We start from the raw sequence: 22,594 nt of genomic DNA, 5'->3' as shown, positions 1-22,594 counted from the left end.
GAATACATGGATTAAAAACTCTCCATTCGAATCTAAGATCTACTCATGGCATAGATATATCGACGATGTTTTCCTATTGAGGAAGGGAGATTTCAGAGAACTTACATGTGTGGAAACACATGGTTAAATAATTGTGATAGTAACATCACATTCTCCATGGAATCATCCACAGAACATATCCATTTTTTAGATGTCGATATCTGTCAAATTAATAATTCATTTGTTACAAAGGTTTACATCAAACCAACAGATAAGAACACTTTTCTAAAATTTGACAGCTGCCATCCGAGGAAACTGAAGGAAAGTTTGCCCTTTTCCCAAATGTTAAGAATCCAGAAAAATTGTACACAATTGGATGAATATAATAAACAATCACGGACTCTGCAGGATAAATTTTCCTCTCATGGGTACCCTATTCATGTGTTAAAGCAAGCTAGACGACGTGCCAAATATATTAACAGAGACCTTTTATTGCAGACTGGGAAGAAAAATATTTTGGAAGACGATGCTGAGACCTGTGTGTTAAGATATTTTTCAAACAGTAATAAGGTTGTGCAGATTATAAAAAATAACTGGGATATCATGAAGCTACACCCAGTTTTTGAAGATAAGCACCTTAGGATTGCCTTTTCTAGAAATTTGAACTTAAAAGAAATTTTATGTCCATCTACTATGAAAACTGATGTAACATCTCACAATATTAAAGGTCATTTTAAATGCCTATCATGTAATACCTGTGATATCACATTACAAACCAAGATCTTTACTAATCCACAGGATAAGAAATCATATGTGCTTAAACATCTGACGAATTGCAGATCCACTTTTATTATATACGTTATCATCTGTCCGTGTGATCTTTTGTATGTAGGCATGACTACAAGGGATTTAAAAACAAGGATTTCTGAGCATAAGTCAAATCTCAAACGTAACAGATGTTCAGAAGTCATTGTAGAACATTGCACTGCTTTAAACCACACATTTAATGATCTTCGCTGTTTAGCTGTTGATCACGAGCCTCCAATCCAACGAGGAGGCGATAGGATAAAAAGACTTAAACAAAGGGAATTAAGATGGATATACAATCTTAATAGCATACATCCTTTTGGTTTAAACACTACAGTTGATTGGTCAGTGTTTTTATAACTCTGTTTGCTCTGTATCTTTAATCAGAATCATTATACAAATGAATGACAGGGAGAACCTTTTTTGTCCAATCAGATTACTTTGCTAGGTTTCTCCACTGCGCATGTGCTGGCATTCTATGTTTATAAGCGCCATTTTTCAGCTAGTAGAACCGTGTAAGAACGTCCTGAATTGCTTGTATTGAAGTAAGTTCGTTGTGCTTATATTTTAGATAAACTGTTTGTTGCATTTATGGTATGCACTACAATTCTTTTTCTTGTATCTTATTTTTTTAGAGCGTTATCCAAAAAACCCTGATGAAGCCGCATGATAGCGGCGAAACGGGTCCCGTCGGATAAGATAAGATACACAGCGTTACACTGGCATTTAAATCTTTTTGCCGTTTTTCTATCTTTAAAAGATAAGTGCCATTTTTGGCTTATACTGTTAGGCTGACTATCATATCAGCTTTTTGACTGTTATTTGCCTCTATAGTTTTGGTTAGCTATTCTAGCAACCTTCCATTTGATAAACCATATTTTTTGCCATGTGCAAAAGCTCAATTTATATTTGTTACCTTTGATTCAATATAAGTTTTGTGGCAGTTTAAATAACTACCTAATTCTCAGTTAGTGAGTGTTTGAAGTGTTTATCAATACACTTTAATTGAGCTTATTGCACTGTTTATCAGCATGGTTATGTTAGCTTTTTGCACTAGTCACTTTTTCAACTGTAGAGTTTATAATTAGGAAAGTATCTAGCCAGCATTAGCCTTTTTTACACAGTCTGTAGCACAAAGCATTAGCCACCTTAATTAGGTTCTTTATAGCATTAGTCACTTTAATAGGCCAGTCGTAGCACCAGCCACTTTAAAGTTTATATATTCAACCAATGCATCAGTCACTTTAACCTGTGGATTGCGCTTGTCACTTTATTTACCATATTTTCACGCATATAACGCGCGCGTTATACACGTTTTTACCTACCGCGCATACCCTTCGCGCGTTATACGCGTGAGCGCGGTATACAAAAGTTTTTCTACATAGTTCCCACCCCGCCCGACGCACGATTCACCCCCCCCCCCATCAGGACCGCTCGCACCCCCACCCCGAACGACCGCTCGCACGCGCTCCCACCCGCACCCACGATCGGAGCAAGAGGGAGCCCAAGCCCTCTTGCCCGGCCGACTCCCCAACTCCCCGACAATATCGGGCCAGGAGGGAGCCCAAACCCTCCTGGCCACGGCGACCCCCTACCCCCACCCCGCACTACATTACGGGCAGGAGGGATCCCAGGTCCTCCTGCCCTCGATGCAAACCCCCCTCCCTCCAACGACCGCCCCCCCCAAGAACCTCCGACCGCCCCCCCAGCCGACCCGCGACCCCCCTGGCCGACCCCCACGACACCCCCACCCCCCTTCCCCGTACCTTTGGAAGTTGGCCGGACAGACGGGAGCCAAACCCGCCTGTCCGGCAGGCAGCCAACGACGGAATGAGGCCGGATTGGCCCATCCGTCCCAAAGCTCCGCCTACTGGTGGGGCCTAAGGCGCGTGGGCCAATCAGAATAGGCCCTGGAGCCTTAGGTCCCACCTGGGGGCGCGGCCTGAGGCACAGGGTCGGGTTGGGCCCATGTGCCTCAGGCCGCGCCCCCAGGTGGGACCTAAGGCTCCAGGGCCTATTCTGATTGGCCCACGCGCCTTAGGCCCCACCAGTAGGCGGAGCTTTGGGACGGATGGGCCAATCCGGCCTCATTCCGTCGTTGGCTGCCTGCCGGACAGGCGGGTTTGGCTCCCGTCTGTCCGGCCAACTTCCAAAGGTACGGGGAAGGGGGGTGGGGGTGTCGTGGGGGTCGGCCAGGGGGGTCGCGGGTCGGCTGGGGGGGCGGTCGGAGGTTCTTGGGGGGGGGGCGGTCGTTGGAGGGAGGGGGGTTTGCGTCGAGGGCAGGAGGGCCTGGGATCCCTCCTGCCCGTAATGTAGTGCGGGGTGGGGGTAGGGGGTCGCCGTGGCCAGGAGGGTTTGGGCTCCCTTCTGGCCCGATATTGTCGGGGAGTCGGCGGTCCTTCGGGGTGGGGGTGCGAGCGGTCCTGCGAGGGGGGGTAGTGAATCGAACGTCAGGGGGGGCATCAGGTTTTCAGGGTGGGGACAGGACTTCAAGGGGGAGAGGAGAGTCGGGGCGGGCGAAAGGAGAGTCGGGGTGGCCAGAGGAGAGTCGGGGAGGGTGAAAGGAGAGTTGGGCAGCATGCGCGGTATACGTGTGTGCGCGGTATATAAAAATTTCTGTACATAAAGTTGTGTTTTTCGCGCGCTATACCCGTGTGCGCGTTATCTATGTGAAAATTTTATTCAAGTACTTTTTTATTAAATAAGATGTAGAGAGTTTTAGTTTCAATTATCACGTTGACGTAATTAGTCAAACCACTATACAATATGAGTGAAGGTTTTTATGATCTATGAAAGATATCCACGCCACTATTCCATATTGGATGATATTATTGTGATCCTAGGAGTGGCAACTCTGAGATCTTTTCCTTCACTTACTTAATAAATTTTATATTAATGATTTGACTAATATCAACTCTATAATTGCTCTCTGGATTAACTTTTTTGTGGATCTTATGATTACTAGTTAATCTTTACTCTTTTTGAATTACCTTTGAATAATCAGCTTATTGTGGTCAGCCAGGAAGAATGAAATCAAAAAAGTTCGAGTTTAGTCAAGCTGTGATTTGAACTTTATAGGCTTTTTTTTTTTTCATCCTTTAACTGGCAGGCAGAAGAATGCTCCATTTATTAATCTTGCAAAGTCTGAAACAGGAAAAGCTAGAAGTGCATCAGGATTTAAGGAGCTTGGGGTGTACAAATCTACTTAATGCAGAGATTACAGTAAAACAAAATCACTTTTCTATTTCACTGCAGCTCTATGAGGTTCTTTTGCCCTTAGCTATAGTCAAATGATGGATAGGAATATGTTTATTTCATTTAACTTAAGGGAAAACAATATTTTTTCTGAGTATCCTTTAAATAATGGTTCACAAATTAATTCAGCCTGTTTTTAAGGCTGGGGTTTGTTTTTCATATTATTGCTTCTGTTTTTATAATCCTTAAAAAATAAGGGGCAATTTTCCAAGTGGGTTCTTCCTCGTAGGCACCCTGAGACTGTACAGGGAACGCCTATTCTATAGCAGTGAATGGGCTCCCAGGTTCCATTACAGAATGGTAGCATATAGCCTTACAGTTAAAGCAGCCATAGAGCATGCCCACTTGTGGGAGAAATGATTTTATTTTCAGTTTAGTGATCAAAATGTGTCTGTTTTGAGAATTTATATCTGCTGTCTATATTTTGCACTATGGCCCCCTTTTACTAAATCGCAATAGCGGTTTTTAGCACAGGGAGCCTATGAGCATCGAAAGCAGTGCAGGGCATTCAGCGCATCTCCCTGCGCTAAAAAACGCTATTGCGATTTAGTAAAAGGGGAGGGGGGTATATTTGTCTATTTTTGTATAGTTGTTCCTGATGTGACATTGCATAAAATCATCTGGCTTGATCTCTTTGAAAACCTGCGGAATATATATGGGGTGGGGGAAGATTAGTGATAGAAAAATTGTATGAAAAATGACTATTTTCAATTTAGTGATCAAAATGTGTCAGTTTTGAGAATTTATATCAGTTATCTATATTTTGCATTATATTTGCCTATTTTTCTATAGTTGTTTCTGAAGTAACATTGCATATTTTAGTCATCTGTCTTGACCTCTTTGAAAAATGAAACAAATATTAATTAATATTTTCTCTGCATACAGTGTGCTTTGTGTTTCTTTTAATTTTGTGGTTACCATAATGAATTAATATTATATACAGTAGTGTACATGAAAAATGAATGGAAGAAATTGCATTACAATTAGTACTATTTACTATTATGATGGGGATGGGGGTCAGGAGTGGAGATTGGCCTGGGAAACTTGGTTGAGAGAAACACTGGTCTAGGTGACTATGGACTTCACTCAGTAAGGGCCCCTTTTACAAAGCCACAGTGGCGATTCTCTCTTGGCAAATGCACCAAAGTCCATTTGCTGTGGCACAATTGCACAAATGCATGCCCTTAAAAATCAGATTTCATGGTAGCAGGTTTGCATTTTAACCCACTTGTGCAGATGATTTGTTGTTCATCCATGGGTTAAAAAATAAGGACAATTAAAAGTACAGGTTGTGTTTTGTTTTTGTATAGTTAACTAAGTTGTAAAGAATGTTTCCTTTATACGTTAATAAAGATAAGTATATAAAATCATACCTGTTTGAGGCTTTTATGCATGCTGCGGTGACGGTGACGGGGCGGTGAATAGAATGGCAGTGGCGGTGATGGGGCGGTGAAAGGGATGGCGGTGACGGTGACGGGGCGGTGAAGGGAATGGCGGTGACGGGGCGGTGCAGAGGATAGTCGGCCGGGGACGGGGCGGTGACAGGGACAAATTTTTCCCCCGTGTCATTCTCTAATCTAATCCTAAATGGGTTAAAGGGACCTACAAAGGAAGTGGAAGTAGTAGGACCGTTGGGAAACAGTGATCATAATATGATCAAGTTCAAGGTCGAAGTAGGAATACCGAAAGGAAATAGAACCATAGTGACAACTTTCAACTTCAGGAAAGGAAACTACGAAGCAATGAGGAAAATGGTAAGGAAGAAACTTAGGAACACTTCCAGAAAATAGCAAATGGTATAACATGCTTGGTCTTTTTTCAAGGACACTGTGAGCGAGGCGCAAAATCTGTATATCCCCAGATTCAGAAAGGGGTGCAAAAAGAGTCGAACAAAAGACCCGGCGTGGATAACTAAAATAGTGAAGGAAGCGATAGGCAATAAGAAATATTCATTCAGGAAATGGAAAAAGGACAAAACTGAGGACAACTGGAAAGAGCACAGGAAGTATCAAAAAGAATGTCACCGTGTGGTTCGAAAAGCCAAAAGAGAGTATGAAGAGAGGTTAGCCAGGGAAGCTCAAAATTTCTTTAGATATGTTAGAGGGAAGCAGCCAGCCAGGGAGGAGGTGGGACCGCTGGACGATGGAGACAGGAAGGTAGTAGTGAAGGAAGAGAAAGAAGTAGTAGAAAGACTTAACATGTTCTTTTTGTCTGTATTTACAAATGAAGACACATCCAACATACTGGAACCTGAGCAAATCTTCAAGGGAGATCAAACAGAAAAATTAACATCCGTGGAAGTGAGCCTAGAAGACATACGCAGGCAGCTAGAAAAACTAAAAACTGACAAATCCCCGGGTCCGGACGGAATCCATCCAAGGGTTCTGAAGGAACTAAAGGAGGAGATAGCGGAACTACTGCAGCAAATTTGCAATCTTTCCCTGAAAACAGGCATGATCCCAGAGGACTGGAAGATAGAGCACAGTTACTTACCGTAACAGGTGTTATCCAGGGACAGCAGGCAGATATTATTAACGTATGGGTGACGTCACCGACGGAGCCCCGGTACGGACCTTTTTAACTAGAAAGTTCTAGTTGGCCGCACCGCGCATGCGCGAGTGCCTTCCCGCCCGACGGAGGAGTGCGTGGTCTCCAGTTAAGATAAGCCAGCTAAGAAGCCAACCCGGGGAGGTGGGTGGGTCGTAAGAATATCTGCCTGCTGTCCCTGGATAACACCTGTTACGGTAAGTAACTGTGCTTTATCCCAGGACAAGCAGGCAGCATATTCTTAACGTATGGGTGACCTCCAAGCTAACAAAGAGGGAGGAGGGATGGTTGGCCATTAGGAAATAAATTCTGTAACACAGATTGACCAAAGTGTCCATCCCGTCTGGAGAAGGTATCCAGACAGTAGTGAGTAGTGAATGTGTGAACTGAAGACCAAGTGGCCGCCTTGCAGATTTCCTCAATAGGCGTGGAACGGAGGAAAGCCACAGAAGCAGCCATAGCTCTGACCCTATGGGCCGTGACAGCTCCTTCCAGTGACAGGCCGGCCCGAGCATAACAGAACGCAATACAGGCAGCAAGCCAATTGGACAGCGTTCGTTTAGAGACAGGATGACCCAGACGGTTAGGATCGAAGGTCAGAAAAAGCTGAGGAGAGGAGCGGTGAGCCCTGGTACGGTCAAGGTAGTAAGCAAGGGCACGCTGTTCCCCAGGATGAGAATGGGGTTTTGGAAAGAAGACAGGCAGCACAATGGACTGGTTGAGGTGAAAGGCTGAAACCACCTTGGGGAGGAATTTAGGATGGGTGCGCATAACCACCTTGTCATGGTGAAAAACAGTGAACGGTGGATCGGCGACCAGTGCATGCAGCTCACTGACCCTCCTGGCAGAGGTGATGGCAATGAGGAAAAGCACCTTCCATGTGAGAAGTTTGAGCGAAGTAGTAGCAAGAGGCTCAAAGGGAGGTTTCATGAGGGCTGACAAAACCACATTGAGGTCCCAGACGACCGGAGGAGGCTGTAGAGGTGGTTTGATATTGAAGAGGCCTCGCATGAACCGGGAAACCAGAGGATGAGCCGTGAGAGGTTTTCCGAGGATAGGCTCATGAAAAGCAGTGATGGCACTGAGGTGGACTCTGATTGAGGTGGACTTGAGGCCAGCATTAGACAGAGAGAGCAAATAGTCCAGTACGGTCTCCACCGCTAAAGAGGTGGGGTTGTGATGATGTAGGAGGCACCAAGAGGAAAACCGGGTCCACTTCTGTTGGTAACATTGGAGTGTGGTGGGTTTCCTGGAGGCATCCAAAATGCGACGGACAGGCTGAGATAGGTTCTCTGGAGAGGTCAGCCCGAGAGAAACCAAGCTGTCAGGTGGAGGGAAGACAGATTGGGATGCAGTAGAGACTGATGCTGTTGAGTAAGCAGAGTAGGAAATACAGGAAGAGGAATGGGCTCCCTGGAGCTGAGCTGAAGCAGGAGGGAGAACCAGTGCTGTCTGGGCCACCGAGGGGCGATGAGAATCATGGTGGCCCTGTCCTTGCGGAGTTTGAACAAGGTCCGCAACATCAGAGGAAGGGGAGGGAAGGCATAGAGGAACCGATCCGTCCAGTCGAGCAGGAATGCATCTGGGGCCAGACGATGCGGAGAGAAGAGTCTGGAACAGAACTGGGGCAGCTGATGGTTGTGAGGAGCTGCAAATAGGTCCACCTGCGGGGTGCCCAAGCGAGCAAAGATGGAGTGGAGTGTGGGAGGATCCAGAGTCCACTCGTGAGGTTGAAGGATGCGGCTGAGATTGTCGGCCAGGGAGTTCTGTTCGCCCTGGATATAGACAGCTTTGAGGTAAAGATTGTGGGCCGTGGCCCAGGTCCAGATTCGGAGGGCCTCCTGACAAAGGGGACGAGATCCGGTGCCGCCTTGCTTGTTGATGTAGTACATGGCGACTTGATTGTCCGTGCACAGGAGAAGAACCTGGGGGTAGAGGAGATGCTGGAAAGCCTTGAGAGCATAAAACATGGCTCTGAGCTCCAGGAAGTTGATGTGATGTTGACGCTCCTGAGGGGTCCAGAGTCCCTGGGTGCGGAGATCGCCCAAGTGAGCCCCCCATGCATAGGGGGAAGCATCCGTGGTTATGACCATGGAGTGGGGGGGTAGATGAAAGAGAAGTCCCCTGGAAAGATTTGAGGAGTTCAACCACCATTGAAGAGATTGCTGAAGAGACGATGTCACAGAGACGGGATGAGAAAGAAGATTCGTGGTCTGTGACCATTGGTTGGCAAGGGTCCATTGAGGTATCCTGAGGTGGAGTCGCGCCAGAGGAATCACATGGACTGTCGAGGCCATGTGGCCCAGAAGGACCATCATCTGTCGAGCAGGGATGGATGGATGGAGGAGCACCTGTCGACAAAGGTGAAGTAGGGTGCGGTGCCGGTCGGCAGGAAGGAACGCCCTCGTCTGGTTGGTATCGAGAACCGCTCCGATGAACTGAAGGCGTTGTGTGGGAAGCAGATGCGACTTGGGATAATTGATCTCGAATCCCAAGAGATGTAGGAAAGAGATGGTTTGATGAGTGGCTTGAAGCACAAGTGGAGATGTAGTCGCTTTCACCAACCAATCGTCCAAGTAGGGGAACACCTGTAGGTTGTGGGACCTGAGAAAAGCCGCTACCACAATCAGGCATTTGGTGAACACCCTGGGTGATGATGCGAGACCAAAAGGCAGTACCTTGTACTGATAGTGGTGATTCTGTATCTGGAATCGAAGGTAGCGACGCGAAGCCTGATGGATTGGGATGTGAGTGTAGGCCTCCTTGAGGTCCAGGGAACATAGCCAGTCGTGTTGAGATAGAAGAGGGTAAAGTGTGGCAAGGGAGAGCATTTTGAACTTTTCCTTGACCAGACACTTGTTGAGGTTCCTGAGGTCTAGGATGGGACGAAGATCTCCCGTTTTTTTGGGTACCAGGAAGTAGCGGGAGTAAAATCCCTGACCTCTTTGGTCTGGAGGAACTTCTTCGATGGCATTGAGGAGGAGGAGGGATTGGACCTCCCTGAGGAGGAGCGGAGTTTGGGAGGAGTGAGAAGCAGACTCTATGGGAGGATGGTCTACAGGAAGAGTCTGGAACCTTAGTGAGTATCCGTGACGGATGATGTTGAGAACCCACAGGTCTGATGTGATGGCCTCCCAGCGTTGAAGAAAGATGGTGAGGCGGCCTCCGATAGGTTGAGGAAGAGGCATCGACGGTTGGAGACTAGCTATGCCCTGGAGAAAGGAGTCAAAAGGGCTGCGGGGGTTTAGTCTGAGGGGGAGGCTTGGTCGCCTGGTGAGACTGAGATCGAGCCTGAGTGTGCTGTTGTTGGCGAGGCCGACGAGATTGTTGTTGAGGAGGATTAAGCGGCCTAGCAGCAAAACGACGTTGGTAAGAGGACTGAGGTCTGTATGGTCGTGCAGGTGGAGTCTTCTTTTTAGGCTTAATGAGGGTGTCCCATCTAGTCTCATGAGCCGAAAGTTTTTGTGTTGTGGTATCCAGAGACTCCCCAAAAAGTTCATCACCAAGGCAGGGCGCGTTGGCGAGGCGGTCTTGGTGATTCACATCAAGATCAGACACCCTCAGCCAGGCAAGGCGTCGCATGGCTACTGCCAGTGCAGAAGCTCGGGAAGTGAGCTCGAAGGAATCATAAATCGAGCGCACCATGAACTTTCTGAGCTGAAGGAGGGTGGAAATTTGCTGCTGAAATAGTGGGACCTTGCGTTCAGGTATATACTTTTGTAAAGCAGAAAGTTGTTGTACCAGGTGTTTCATATAAAATGAAAAATGAAAGGTGTAGTTGTTGGCTCTGTTAGCCAGCATGGCATTCTGGTATAGGCGCTTTCCAAATTTGTCCATTGTTTTTCCCTCTCTGCCAGGAGGGGTGGAGGCATAAACACTGGAGCCTTGAGATTTTTTGAGAGTGGATTCTACTAGGAGGCTCTCATGGGGCAATTGGGGTTTATCAAATCCCGGAATAGGGATGACCCGGTATAAACTGTCCAGTTTTCTAGGGGCACCTGGAACAGTAAGGGGATTCTCCAAATTTTTATAAAAAGTTTCCCGTAGGATATCATGTACGGGCAGTTTAAGAAATTCCTTGGGAGGTTGGTCGAAGTCCAAGGCTTCTAAAAAGGCCTGGGACTTCTTGGAGTCGGACTCAAGTGGTATGGAGAGAGCCGCAGACATCTCCCGAAGGAATTTAGTGAAGGAGGATTGCTCGGGCTTGGAGGTGGATTCAGCCATGGAGGGTTCCTCATCTGTAGAAGAGGCATCCTCCTCGGTACCGAGTGGGGATTGCTCCCATAAGTCTGGATCCCTGATGGCCGGCTCAGTATGGCGGGTTTTAGAAAGGGACTTGCCAGATCGCATGGATACGGTGCCGGGAGATAAAGACCGGCGTCGATCCCTGTCCTGGGAGGAGTGGTGCCGATCCCGGTCCCGAGACGACCGGTGTCGAACTTGGGGCCGGGAGGGGTCCTCTGCAGCGCAAGTCTGAAGTGCAGGCTGGGCAGATAAGACCGGCATGGAAGTGTCCATCGGTACCGAGGGGGTGGACACCGGTGGAGTGGTGCGAGGCTCGGGCCGGACCGGTACCGGAAGGAGCGGTGCCAGCAGGGTCGGAAGGAGCTGTTGGAGTTGCTGTTGAAGCTGCTCCTGGAGTTTGTCCTGGAGGATGGCCGAGATGCGGTCCTCCAATGGGGGCACCGGTACCGTTTTAGTTTTCTTCGGTACCACAGGTGCTGCTCGACGCTCCGGCGATGAGGAGGCCAATGACGAGGCACTCACCGAGATCGGAGCGGAGCGTTTACGGAGTCGGCGGGACGCCGGAAGAACCGGGGTCACCGCGGTAACTGGAGGGCGCTCAAGGGAAGTGGGAGGCTTCTTAGCCGGCTTACCTTGCGATGTCGACCCCGAAGGAAGATCAGGCGGTGTCGATGTGGTCGGTGCTGATTTCGGCGGTGCCGTCGACGTCGGGGCCTGATCCATGGTAGAACCGGTACCGAAAAGAATATTTTGCTGTATTTGCCGGTTCTTGAGAGTGTGTTTCTTAAGAGTAGCACAGCGGGTGCAAGTGTCAGCCCGATGCTCTGGACCCAAACACTGAAGGCACCAGTTGTGTGGGTCAGTTAGAGAGATCGGGCGTGCACACCGCTGGCACTTCTTGCAGCCTGGTTGAGGGGGCATGAAGGGAAACACGGCCTCCGCGAAATCAAACCCGGAGGCTTGGATGATTACAACAGGCCCCGCCGGGGCCGGCTGCAAAAACAAAGGAAAAAAGACACGAGGTTTTTTTTTTTTTAAGAAATTTAGTCGAAAGACAAGAAAAAATAAAACAAAAAGGGATCAAAAATCGCGAGCGGGAAGGCAAAAATAGAGTTTTCAACGGCCGTTGAAAGCACATGCGTCTTCTTCGCTCCGCGGAAACGAAGAAACTGGAGACCACGCACTCCTCCGTCGGGCGGGAAGGCACTCGCGCATGCGCGGTGCGGCCAACTAGAACTTTCTAGTTAAAAAGGTCCGTACCGGGGCTCCGTCGGTGACGTCACCCATACGTTAAGAATATGCTGCCTGCTTGTCCTGGGATAACCAATGTTATGCCCATCTTTAAAAGGGGGTCAAGAGGTGACCCGGGAAACTACAGACCGGTGAGTCTGACCTGGGTTCCAGGGAAAATGGTGGAAGCACTTATAAAAGACAACATCGACAAACATTTTGAAAGAAACAAACTTCTGACAACCAGCCAACATGGTTTCAGCAAGGGGAAATCGTGCCTAACTAACTTATTGCACTTCTTCGAAGGAATTAACAAACGGATGGACAGAGGTGACCCCATAGACATCATATATCTAGACTTCCAAAAAGCCTTTGACAAAGTACCCCAGGAACGCCTACTTCGGAAACTGAAGAACCTTGGGGTGGAAGGAGATGTCCATAGATGGATCAGAAACTGGCTGGCGGGTAGGAAACAGAGGGTTGGAGTGAAGGGCCACGAGTGGTGTCCCGCAGGGCTCGGTGCTTGGGCCGTTACTATTTAATATATTCATAAATGATCTAGAAACAGGGACAAAGTGTGAGATAATAAAATTTGCGGACGACACCAAACTATTTAGTGGAGCACGTACTAAAGAGGACTGCGAAGAATTGCAAAGAGACTTGAACAAACTAGGAGAATGGGCGACGAGATGGCAGATGAGGTTCAACGTTGAGAAATGTAAAGTATTACATGTGAGAAGCAGAAACCCGAGGTGCAGCTATACGATGGGAGGGATATTATTGAAGGAGAGTACCCAAGAAAGGGACTTGGGGGTAATGGTGGACATGACAATGAAGCCGACGGCACAGTGCGCAGCGGCCGCTAAGAAGGCAAATAGAATGCTAGGCATAATCAAGGTATTACAACCAGAACGAAAGAAGTTATCCTGCCGTTGTATCGGGCGATGGTGCGTCCGCATCTGGAGTACTGCGTCCAATATTGGTCGCCGTACCTTAAGAAAGATATGGCGTTACTCGAGAGGGTTCAGAGGAGAGCGACACATCTGATAAAAGGGATGTAAAACCTTTCATACGCTGAGAGATTAGAAAAACTGGGACTCTTTTCCCTGGAGAAGAGGAGACTTAGAGGGGATATGATAGAGACTTACAAGATCATGAAAGGCATAGAGAGAGTAGAGAGGGACAGATTCTTCAAACTTTCGAATAATAAAAGAACAAGAGGGCACTTGGAAAAGTTGAAAGGGGACAGATTCAGAACGAATGCTAGGAAGTTCTTCTTTACCCAACGTGTGGTGGACACCTGGAATGCGCTTCCAGAGGACATAATAGGGCAGAGTACGGTACTGGGGTTCAAGAAAGGATTGGACAATTTCCTGCTGGAAAAGGGGATAGAGAGGTATAGATAGAGGATTACAGACCAGGTCCTGGACCTGTTGGGCTACCGCGTGTGCGGACTGCTGGGTACGATGGACCTCTGATCTGACCCAGCGGAGGCACTGCTTATGTTCTTATGGCCTGAAACATCATGCAGCTGTGTTTACAGAACCTGTTTGGAAGATCTAGAAATTCTGAGCCTTTTCATCATCTGTTCTCTATCAGATTGTGTTATCAATACATAATGTTTGTCCTTGCAGAAATCATTATTTACCAACAGTGGCAACACCTGGGGAGCAACACCTGGGGTTGTGGTGTACCTCCTCCGCCCTCTTCCCCCTTTTCCGCACACACCCTTCATCTTTCCCTGTACCTTTTTAACTTCTCTGGCATGAGCAGCATGCCCATGTCGGTGTCGGTTCATCCTATCTTTGACATCACTTGCTAGGTGCGGGTCCCGGAACTAATGCCAATGCGGTCAGCAACCTCACACCAGGAAGAAGGCAGATACGGGGGAAGGCAAGGGGTGTGCATGCATGGCAAGGAGAGGAGTGGGGGGCAGAGAGAAGGAGGGATGCCGTGCCTTTAGGAAGTCCACGCCTGGGGCAGACCGCTCCCCCTTACTACATGAATCCCTTACCAAGGAATATGGCTTTGAACACTGCCTTAACAATGTGCATTGGTACAGTATATTTGAAAATTGTTTGGGGTTGTGCATATACTACAGTAAATTGCTCAACTGGAAATGCACCTGTATGACATCAGTACTTACCCAAGAAACGGAACATGTTCATATGGACGGAGGACTTTGTTGCTGGGTTTAACAGGAAGCAGTCTCTGTTTGCTCCTGATTCATCTCTTCCATTTGGAGTGACAATCAACAGGGGAGTAAGTCCATTCTGAAGTTCCTCACACATTTCTGCTATAGATTCGCTATAACCTCCACCACAGTCATCCACAGATTCGCCTGATAAAACACAAATGAAAATAGAGTTTCTTGAATATTTTCTCTTTTAACTTATATCCAATTTTCTCATTCTCTTCTCATATTTATCTCTTTCATCTATTCTCTTCCAATGTCTTTCAGCCTTTTTCCATCTCCTCTATCTCCTTCACCTTTTTCACTTTCTTACCTTCCCTCCCCTCCAGTTTTCACCCTTCTCACTCCTCTCTCCTTCCACACTTTTCCCTTCTCACCATTTCCCTTCATCTTTCCTTCCATTCTGACCCCTTCCCTCTGGTCTATTCCATTCTTACTTTTACATCTCTATCTGTACTCTGAGCTCCTTAAAGGGTGCAGATAGGGATTTCTTCCATCATCTCAGTGTTTGCATCAGACCTTAGCCTCAGCAACAGGCACACCTTGAAGCCCCAACCCCCTTGTTTCATCTGCCTCCCTGTCAGCCCTAGGCTTTATGTCAGACTCCTGCCCTCAGCTCCCTTCTTCCTAGGTTCAAATTTAGAATCCTTCTTTTACGCCCATCATTTAGTATTTAATTCTTCTCCCATCCCTAGCCCCTATGTTAACTCCAACCTCCTCCCATCCCTAGTATCAAAACGTATTTCTAGTCCTAGTATGAATCCCTGTTTGCTCTAACTAAGTACATGGACAAACTTCCTACCTCACCTCAGCCCTTTCTTTCATATCCAAGTTTATTAATAGTTTAATATATTGTCCATCAACATGTATCTGACTGGTTTACAAAGCTAAAATTATATATATAAAAAAAAAGCAAATATGTAGTGGGGAACAAGAAAATTTAAACAAAATAAGGACGAAGACACTGACATAATTGGACATGGTAGAAACTGAGGGAAAGGAAAGTAGATAATTAAATCATAAGAATACAGTAAAACTTTGGTTTGTGAGCATAATTTGTTCCAGAAGCATGCTTGTAATCCAATGCACTCAAATATCAAAGCAAATTTCCCCATAGAAAATAATGGAAACTCAGACGATTTGTTCCACAACCCAAAAACTTTAATACCAAATACTATACGTACTCGTATTACAAGGCCTCACAGCGCCAGAGAGAGAATAATCATCAGCTCAGTTGTATGTACTCGTATTGCAAGACCTCGCTCGTTTAGAAGTCGCTACACTCTTGCAGCATCAGAGAGAGAAGAACCATCGGCTCAGTTGTGATGTATATACTGTATGTACTCGTATTGCAAGACCTCGCTCGTTTAGAACAGTCGCTACACTCTTTTTTTTTTTTTTGTAAATAATTTTTATTCTTTTTAAATTCTTACATCAAGTGAAATACATGTATTACATTCAATTATGAAGAAACACTTGAAATTATCAATAAATGTTCTTACATTGTAAATTAAAGAAACCCTTTATCAAAATTTTTTATCATATTATTATTACAATATTTTTCCCTTCCCTACCCCCTCTATATGTTCTATACATGTGTTATGATATCTGATCAGTAGAATAATTTGTCAATGGTCCCCATATTTTATTAAATTTTTTAATATAACCTTGTTGTAATGCCATTACTTTTTCCATTTTATATATATGACAAATTGAATTCCACCAGAAAGTGTAATTTAATTTAGTGTAATCTTTCCAATTCTGAGTAATTTGCTGAATGGCGACCCCTGTTAAAATTAATAAAAGTTTATTATTGTTAGTAGATATCGGACTCTGTGTTCTCATTTTTGTTCCAAATAATATTGTATCATATGATAGTCCAACATGATTTTCTAATAATTTATTAATTTGGGGCCAAATTAATTTCCAAAAGGAATTAATACAGGGACAAAAGAATAATAAATGATCTAATGTCCCCACTTCTATCTTACAATGCCAGCATCTATTAGATCTACTGCTATCTAATTTCTGTAATCTTGTAGGGGTCCATAAAACTCTATGTAATAAAAACATCCATGTTTGACTCATAGATGCTGACCTTGTAGTATGTATTCTCCAGGACCAAAATTTTTGCCATTGAGATGCAGAAATTGTCTGTCCTATCTCAATACTCCAATTGTCCCTAAGTCCTGTTCTCTTTTTTTTGTTTGAAAATTCATATATAATCTTATACCATTTTGCAGCTTGGTGTCCTAGAAAATCTGCTTGAAAACAAAGGATTGGCAAACTATATTGAGTATTAAGATTCTTCCATTCAGGGAACCCTTCCTGAATAGCCTGCTTCAATTGCATCCATTTAAAATATTGTGTTTTTTCTAATCCAAATTTTTGTTGCAATTGTGAAAAACTAAGCAGTGATCCATTTATTATTACATCTTTTAAAGTACGTATACCTGCTATTATCCATTGTTTCCATACTATTTTAAATCCACCAATTTTGATCCTGGAGTTTACCCAAATAGATTGATTTAAAGATTTAGCCAATGGATTTGTTGATAAATTGCTTATAAATCTTAATGTTTTCCATGTATCTATTAGAATTCTATGATCTTTATAACTCCTGGGCATTGTTATACTAATGAAATGTTCTGGATGTAAAGGGAACATGAGGCGCCATTCTAAATATAACCAGTCAGGTACATTTTCCATGAGATCTGGGAGGATCCAATACATACCCTGTCTTAAAATATAGGCTTGATGGTACCTATAGAAATTTGGAAAATTTACCCCTCCCTCCTTAATTGTTTTTTGTAATGATGCTAAAGCGATTCTGGGTCTTTTCCCAAACCAAACAAATTTTGTTAGTATACTGTTTAACTTTTTATAAAATGACCCCTGAAAAAATATTGGGATCATACTCATTTGATAACAAACCACAGGTAAAATCATCATTTTAATTGTTTGAACTCTTCCCCACCAAGAAAGATGTAAAGGATTCCATTGCTCGCACATTTCTGTTATTTTCTTTAATAAAAGTTTTTCATTCTCTTTTACTGTGTCATCAATTGTATTTTTTATAAAAATACCTAAATATTTTAGTCCTTCCTCTTTCCATTTAAATGAATATGAATCAAATAATCCTTTGGTACAATGGATATTAATTGGAAGAACTTCAGATTTTTCCCAATTGATTTTATATCCAGAAAACTTTCCAAACTTTTCTATTAAGTTAAGTAGATCTGGAATGGTGTCTTCTGGTTCTCTTAAATATAATAAAATATCATCTGCATACGCAGATAATTTAAATTCCCAATTAGAAAATGTGATTCCCTTTATTCCCTTAGTTTGATTTATTGCAATTAATAAGGGTTCCAGAACGATATCAAAAAGTAAGGGAGATAAAGGACAACCTTGTCTAACTCCCCTTAGCAAGTTAAATTTATCAGATAAGTTATTGTTTATATTTAATCTTGCTCCAGGGGAGCTATATAATGTTTGAATCATTTTAATAAAACCAGGTCCTACACCAAACCATTCTAGAGCTTGATACATAAACTTCCATTCTACTCTATCAAATGCTTTTTCTGCATCTAATGATATTAGAAAAGCTGGATCATTCAAATTTTTTGCTAAATTTAAAGAATGAAATGCTAATCTAGTGTTATGTGAAGAGTGTCTTTTAGCAACAAATCCTGTTTGATGTACATCAATGATAAAAGGAAGAGCTTTTGCTAGTCTTATAGCTAGCACTTTAGCAATTAATTTAGCATCTACATTCATCAAAGATATAGGCCTATAGTTTGTTATCAATGTCGGATCCCTGTTTGGTTTTGGCAAGACAATTATAACAGAATCAGCCATAGTTCCTGATATATTTCCATTATTCATTTGATATTGGTATAAATTTAATAGATAAGGTAATAAAGTATTTTGAAATGTTTTATAATATTCAACAGTATATCCATCTCCACCTGGAGCGGATCCAACTCTAAGAGCCTTCAATGCTGATTCTATTTCTTTTAAAGATATATGTTCTTCTAAGCTTCTTTTTATATGATCCGGAACATTTGGTCCAATAAATGAATTTAAAAACTCTAAACCATCTTGTTCTTTATTTTCATAAGTATTAGAAGTATATAAATCCTTATAAAAATCAAGAAATTGTTTTATAATTTCTTCAATGTTGGTGTGTGTATTGCCCTGCTTATCTTTAATTGCAATTATTTTAGTTTTCCTTTTTTTTGCTTTAATAAAATTTGCTAACAATCTTCCAGCCTTATTTGAATTTCCATAATACTGTACTTGTCTATAGAACATATCTTTTCTTACAAATTGAGAAGAAATCTCATTATATTTAACTTTTGTTTTTAATAATTTCTGTAATGTATCATGTTCCCATTTTATAATTAATTTATGTTCTAGTAATTTAATTTCTTGCTCCAATTCTATAAATTGTTTTTTAAGTTGTTTTTTCTTATATGCGGAATATGATATAATATTTCCTCTCATTGTTGCTTTATAAGCATCCCATAAAATTTCAATATTTATGTTGTCTGAATTATTAATTTGAAAAAATTCATCCATTTTTACTTTAATATCTTCTATAAAGTTCATGTCTGCAAGCAAAGCATTATCAAATCTCCAAATTGGTTTAGAAAAAACTGATATATCATCCTGCAGATCAACCCACACACCAGCATGATCTGAAATAATTATAGGATAATAATTGCTTTTATCACTCTTTGTGCAATATTATTAGAAACAAATATATAATCAATTCTTGAAAAGGATTTATGGACCTGAGAACAAAAAGAATATTCCTGATCATTAAAATGAAGGATACGCCATATATCAACTAAATCACAAGATTGTATCAAATTGTCTAATCCTAATGATTTCATAATTTTACTTGGTTTTTTATCCAAAATAGGATCCATTACAGCATTGAAATCTCCAGCTACTATTAAATTAGAAGCAGCCAGTGGTAGTAATATCTGTTGAATATTTTTGAAAAACTCCATTTGATTTGAATTAGGAGCATATAAATTAAATAAATCCAGGGTTGTATTTCTCAGATTCATTTTAATATGTACCCATCTTCCTAGTGGATCAAATTTTATTAATTTGAAATCTGCTATGAATTTCTTATTTATGAGAATAGCTACTCCCGCTTTTTTACCAATAGCAGGTGCAAAAAAACATTTGGACACCCAACCCCCTATTAGTTTATTAGATTCAAGTCCTGTCAGATGGGTCTCTTGTATGAAATATATGTCAGCGTTTTGCTTATGAAGAAAATTCAGTATTCTCTTTCTTTTGATTGGATGGTTAAGACCATTGACATTAAGAGAATAAATTTTAAGAGCCATCTAAATTAATAAGTAATGTTTGAATTAGAACTCTATAATAAAAGTTTAGATCAGACATCCACACATGTTTAATATTTATTCCTTTTCTTATTATCAATTCCTTACTTATAGCTAATTCCATTCCCCTTTTCCCATCCCCCTCCAATCCCTCCCCAATTAACAAAAGTTGTGTACACTTGGCCTCACGCATATCAAGATCAGCAATAACACACTCCAAGAAGACCTTAAAACTTTCAATATTCAATTTAAGTCTCTGAATATTAAAATTATATTAAAATGTAAGTAATAATTCATATATTTTAGTAATCATGAATTAACTAAATAAATTTCATATATATTTCTTAATATATCAAAATTTTTATATTCAATATTATTAAATCTTTAATATCTTTTTATTATTATATATATATTTCTTTTTTTTTTTTCCTGTTAAATATAAATTGTTTATTGTAAAAACAAATAAATATATATTGTTTATCTTTACTTGCAGCTTTGTCTCTGGTTTTACAGCCTTTTTAATGTGTTTCTTTGCATCCAGTAGTGCAAGCCGATGGTTAGAGTCCAAGCAAAGATCTTTGATTTGTGCCACAATTGAATCTGCGACCAAAATTAGCTGCTTGGTTTTGGCAGAAACTGAAAGCATTAATGAAATCACAGACAGATATTGTTTATCTTTACTTATATTCTAAAACTTTAAAACGTTTCCCCCTTTTTTTTTTTTTTCCCTGTTTTTTTTTTTTTTTTCATCTTTTACTTTATCATCGTGATATTATTAATATGGGAGTATAATGTTATGTGAAAAGTGATTCCACGAGCAAAGATTCCTCCCCCCTACGAGAGATCACCACGAAACCACACACCAGCTATTACGTATTTTTCTCTTTTGTCTATCTCTCTTCCTCTCTCTTCTCTTTTTCCTTTTCTTTTCTTTACTGTCCTTATCTTCTTTCTTCTTTTTTCCCTTGAAGGAGAACAGTTTAAATAGGTCTTTACAAGTTTCCCTTTTTCTTGTAGTTCAAGTTCTAATATCCTTTTCCTTCTTTTTCTTCTTGTATTTTATGGAGTAAGTTCATATTATGTTCCGGTGTATGTAGAAAAAATCCATTTCCTCTTTCCTTTTCGCACAGACTTTCGGGATTCTGAGTTTTTAAGTTTTAAAACTTTTGAGAGAGAGTAGAGGGAAAACAAATCCAACAAACCTTTTCTTATTTGCGGTGCGTAATTCCGCAGCAACCCCCCCCAGAAGAAAGAAATCCCACACGAAGAACCACTCCCCTCATTCATTTTTTTTTTCCCCCCATATTTCATCATTCTATTTTATCAGAATTCAATTTGCAGAATAGTCTTTTAAATATAATTAAATATTTTTTATATTAAATCGTTCAATTTCCTGTCTATTTTCTTTCTTTTCATATCATATATTATAACATCTATTTTGTTAACTCTCTATTATATAAATTGTATTTAAGCCTTTTAATAAATTTCATTTGCATTTTAGAATGTTTATTACATTCTAGTTCTACTGTAAGAGAGACGTTAGAAAAGAATACATTTGAAGCTAATCTAAGCATTCTAAATCGTTGTATTTTAAAACAGAAATCTTTTCCTTTAAAATAAAATAAAATAAAATAAAATCATTCATTTTTTTTTTTTTTGCTATATAATCAATATATGCTATATAATCAATATATGTTAATATAATTCAATTTTCATAATTTCTAATCAATATATTTAAAGACATATTAATCAAATTAGGATGACATAGGCACTTCTTGAGTTTGAATAAATCTTTCTAGTTTTTCTGCATCATCAAATGTTAAAGTTTTGTTTCCGATGGTAACCTTCATGTTTGCAGGATACATTAAACCAAATTTTGCTCCCAATTCTCTTAGCTTTGGTCTCAATTCCAACAGCTTTTTTCTTTTTATTGCTGTGTTTTTAGCGAAGTCAGGAACAAAATGGATGCAAACATCTTGATATTTAAGTCCTTTATTTTGTTTTGCTAGCTGAAGTATTTCTAAGACCTGTTGGTGGCGCAATAGTTTGAATATAAATGGCCTTGGCAGATGTTGATTTTCTCCTTTTTTCATAGGCACTCTATGTGCCCTTTCTACCTCTATGGGATAGTTTGTTTTTATCGGAAGTAGTTTGGGAAGCAGATTTTCAATAAAGGCTACCGGATTTCCCTTCTCTGCTCCTTCTGGTAATCCAATCAAACGGACATTACTTCTTCTTTCTCGGTTCGAATAATCTTCAATTTCTTTAGTAAGTAGATCTATTTTTTTCCTATCTGCTTGACTGCAGCATGCTTCTTCTTCTACAATCATCATTCTTTCTTCTAGGTTATTAGATTTTAATTCCAGGAGATCCATTTTTTTGTTTAATGTGGAAACTTCCTCCGATATATTCGTTACTTTTTTAGTTAAAATTGATAACATTTCTTTTATTTCTTTCAGTTCTTTTATTACTTCTACATCTGCCATCTTTAAGCCTGACTCCTGTTCCGGTTTTGCTCTCTTACTGCTTCCAGACATCGCAAAGTCATTCTTGTTTTGTTTTCCTGTTGCCATCCTTTTATCTTATCTTCTTTATTTAGTCTAAGCACTTTTTTTTTTATCCAATTTTAAATCTTTTTGACTTTTTCCGGACTTTCAAGGTCTTTTCTCTGGAGCTCACTTATTAGCCGACCTTCCTCATGCGCATCCAAGCCACGCCCCCAGTCGCTACACTCTTGCAGCGTCAGAGAGAGAAGAACCATCGGCTCAGTTGTGATATGTATACTGTATGTATCGTATTGCAAGACCTCGCTCATTTAGAACAGTTGCTACACTGTTGCAGCGTCAGAGAGAGAAGAACCATCAGCTCAGTTGTGATGTGTATACTGTATGTACTCGTATTGCAAGACCTTGCTCGTTGCAAGACTCTTGCAACGTCAGAGAGAGAAGAACCATCGGCTAAGTGTGATGAC

General features: G+C 41.8%; 1 protein-coding gene across 1 annotated transcript in view; it reads right to left on the bottom strand.

Annotated features, from left to right (window-relative positions):
* The window catches only part of HERC2 (HECT and RLD domain containing E3 ubiquitin protein ligase 2), a 3,346,202-nt gene that overhangs the window by 112,102 nt on the left and 3,211,506 nt on the right, over positions 1–22,594 (bottom strand). Inside the window, 1 exon segment of the mRNA XM_033948978.1 lies at positions 14,210–14,404. Within this exon segment, the coding sequence (XP_033804869.1) occupies positions 14,210–14,404 (195 nt within the window).

This window comes from Geotrypetes seraphini, chromosome 6, assembly GCF_902459505.1.
Source record: "Geotrypetes seraphini chromosome 6, aGeoSer1.1, whole genome shotgun sequence".
Classification (NCBI taxonomy): Eukaryota; Metazoa; Chordata; class Amphibia; order Gymnophiona; family Dermophiidae; genus Geotrypetes; species Geotrypetes seraphini.
This window is presented reverse-complemented; position numbering and strand designations above follow the sequence as displayed.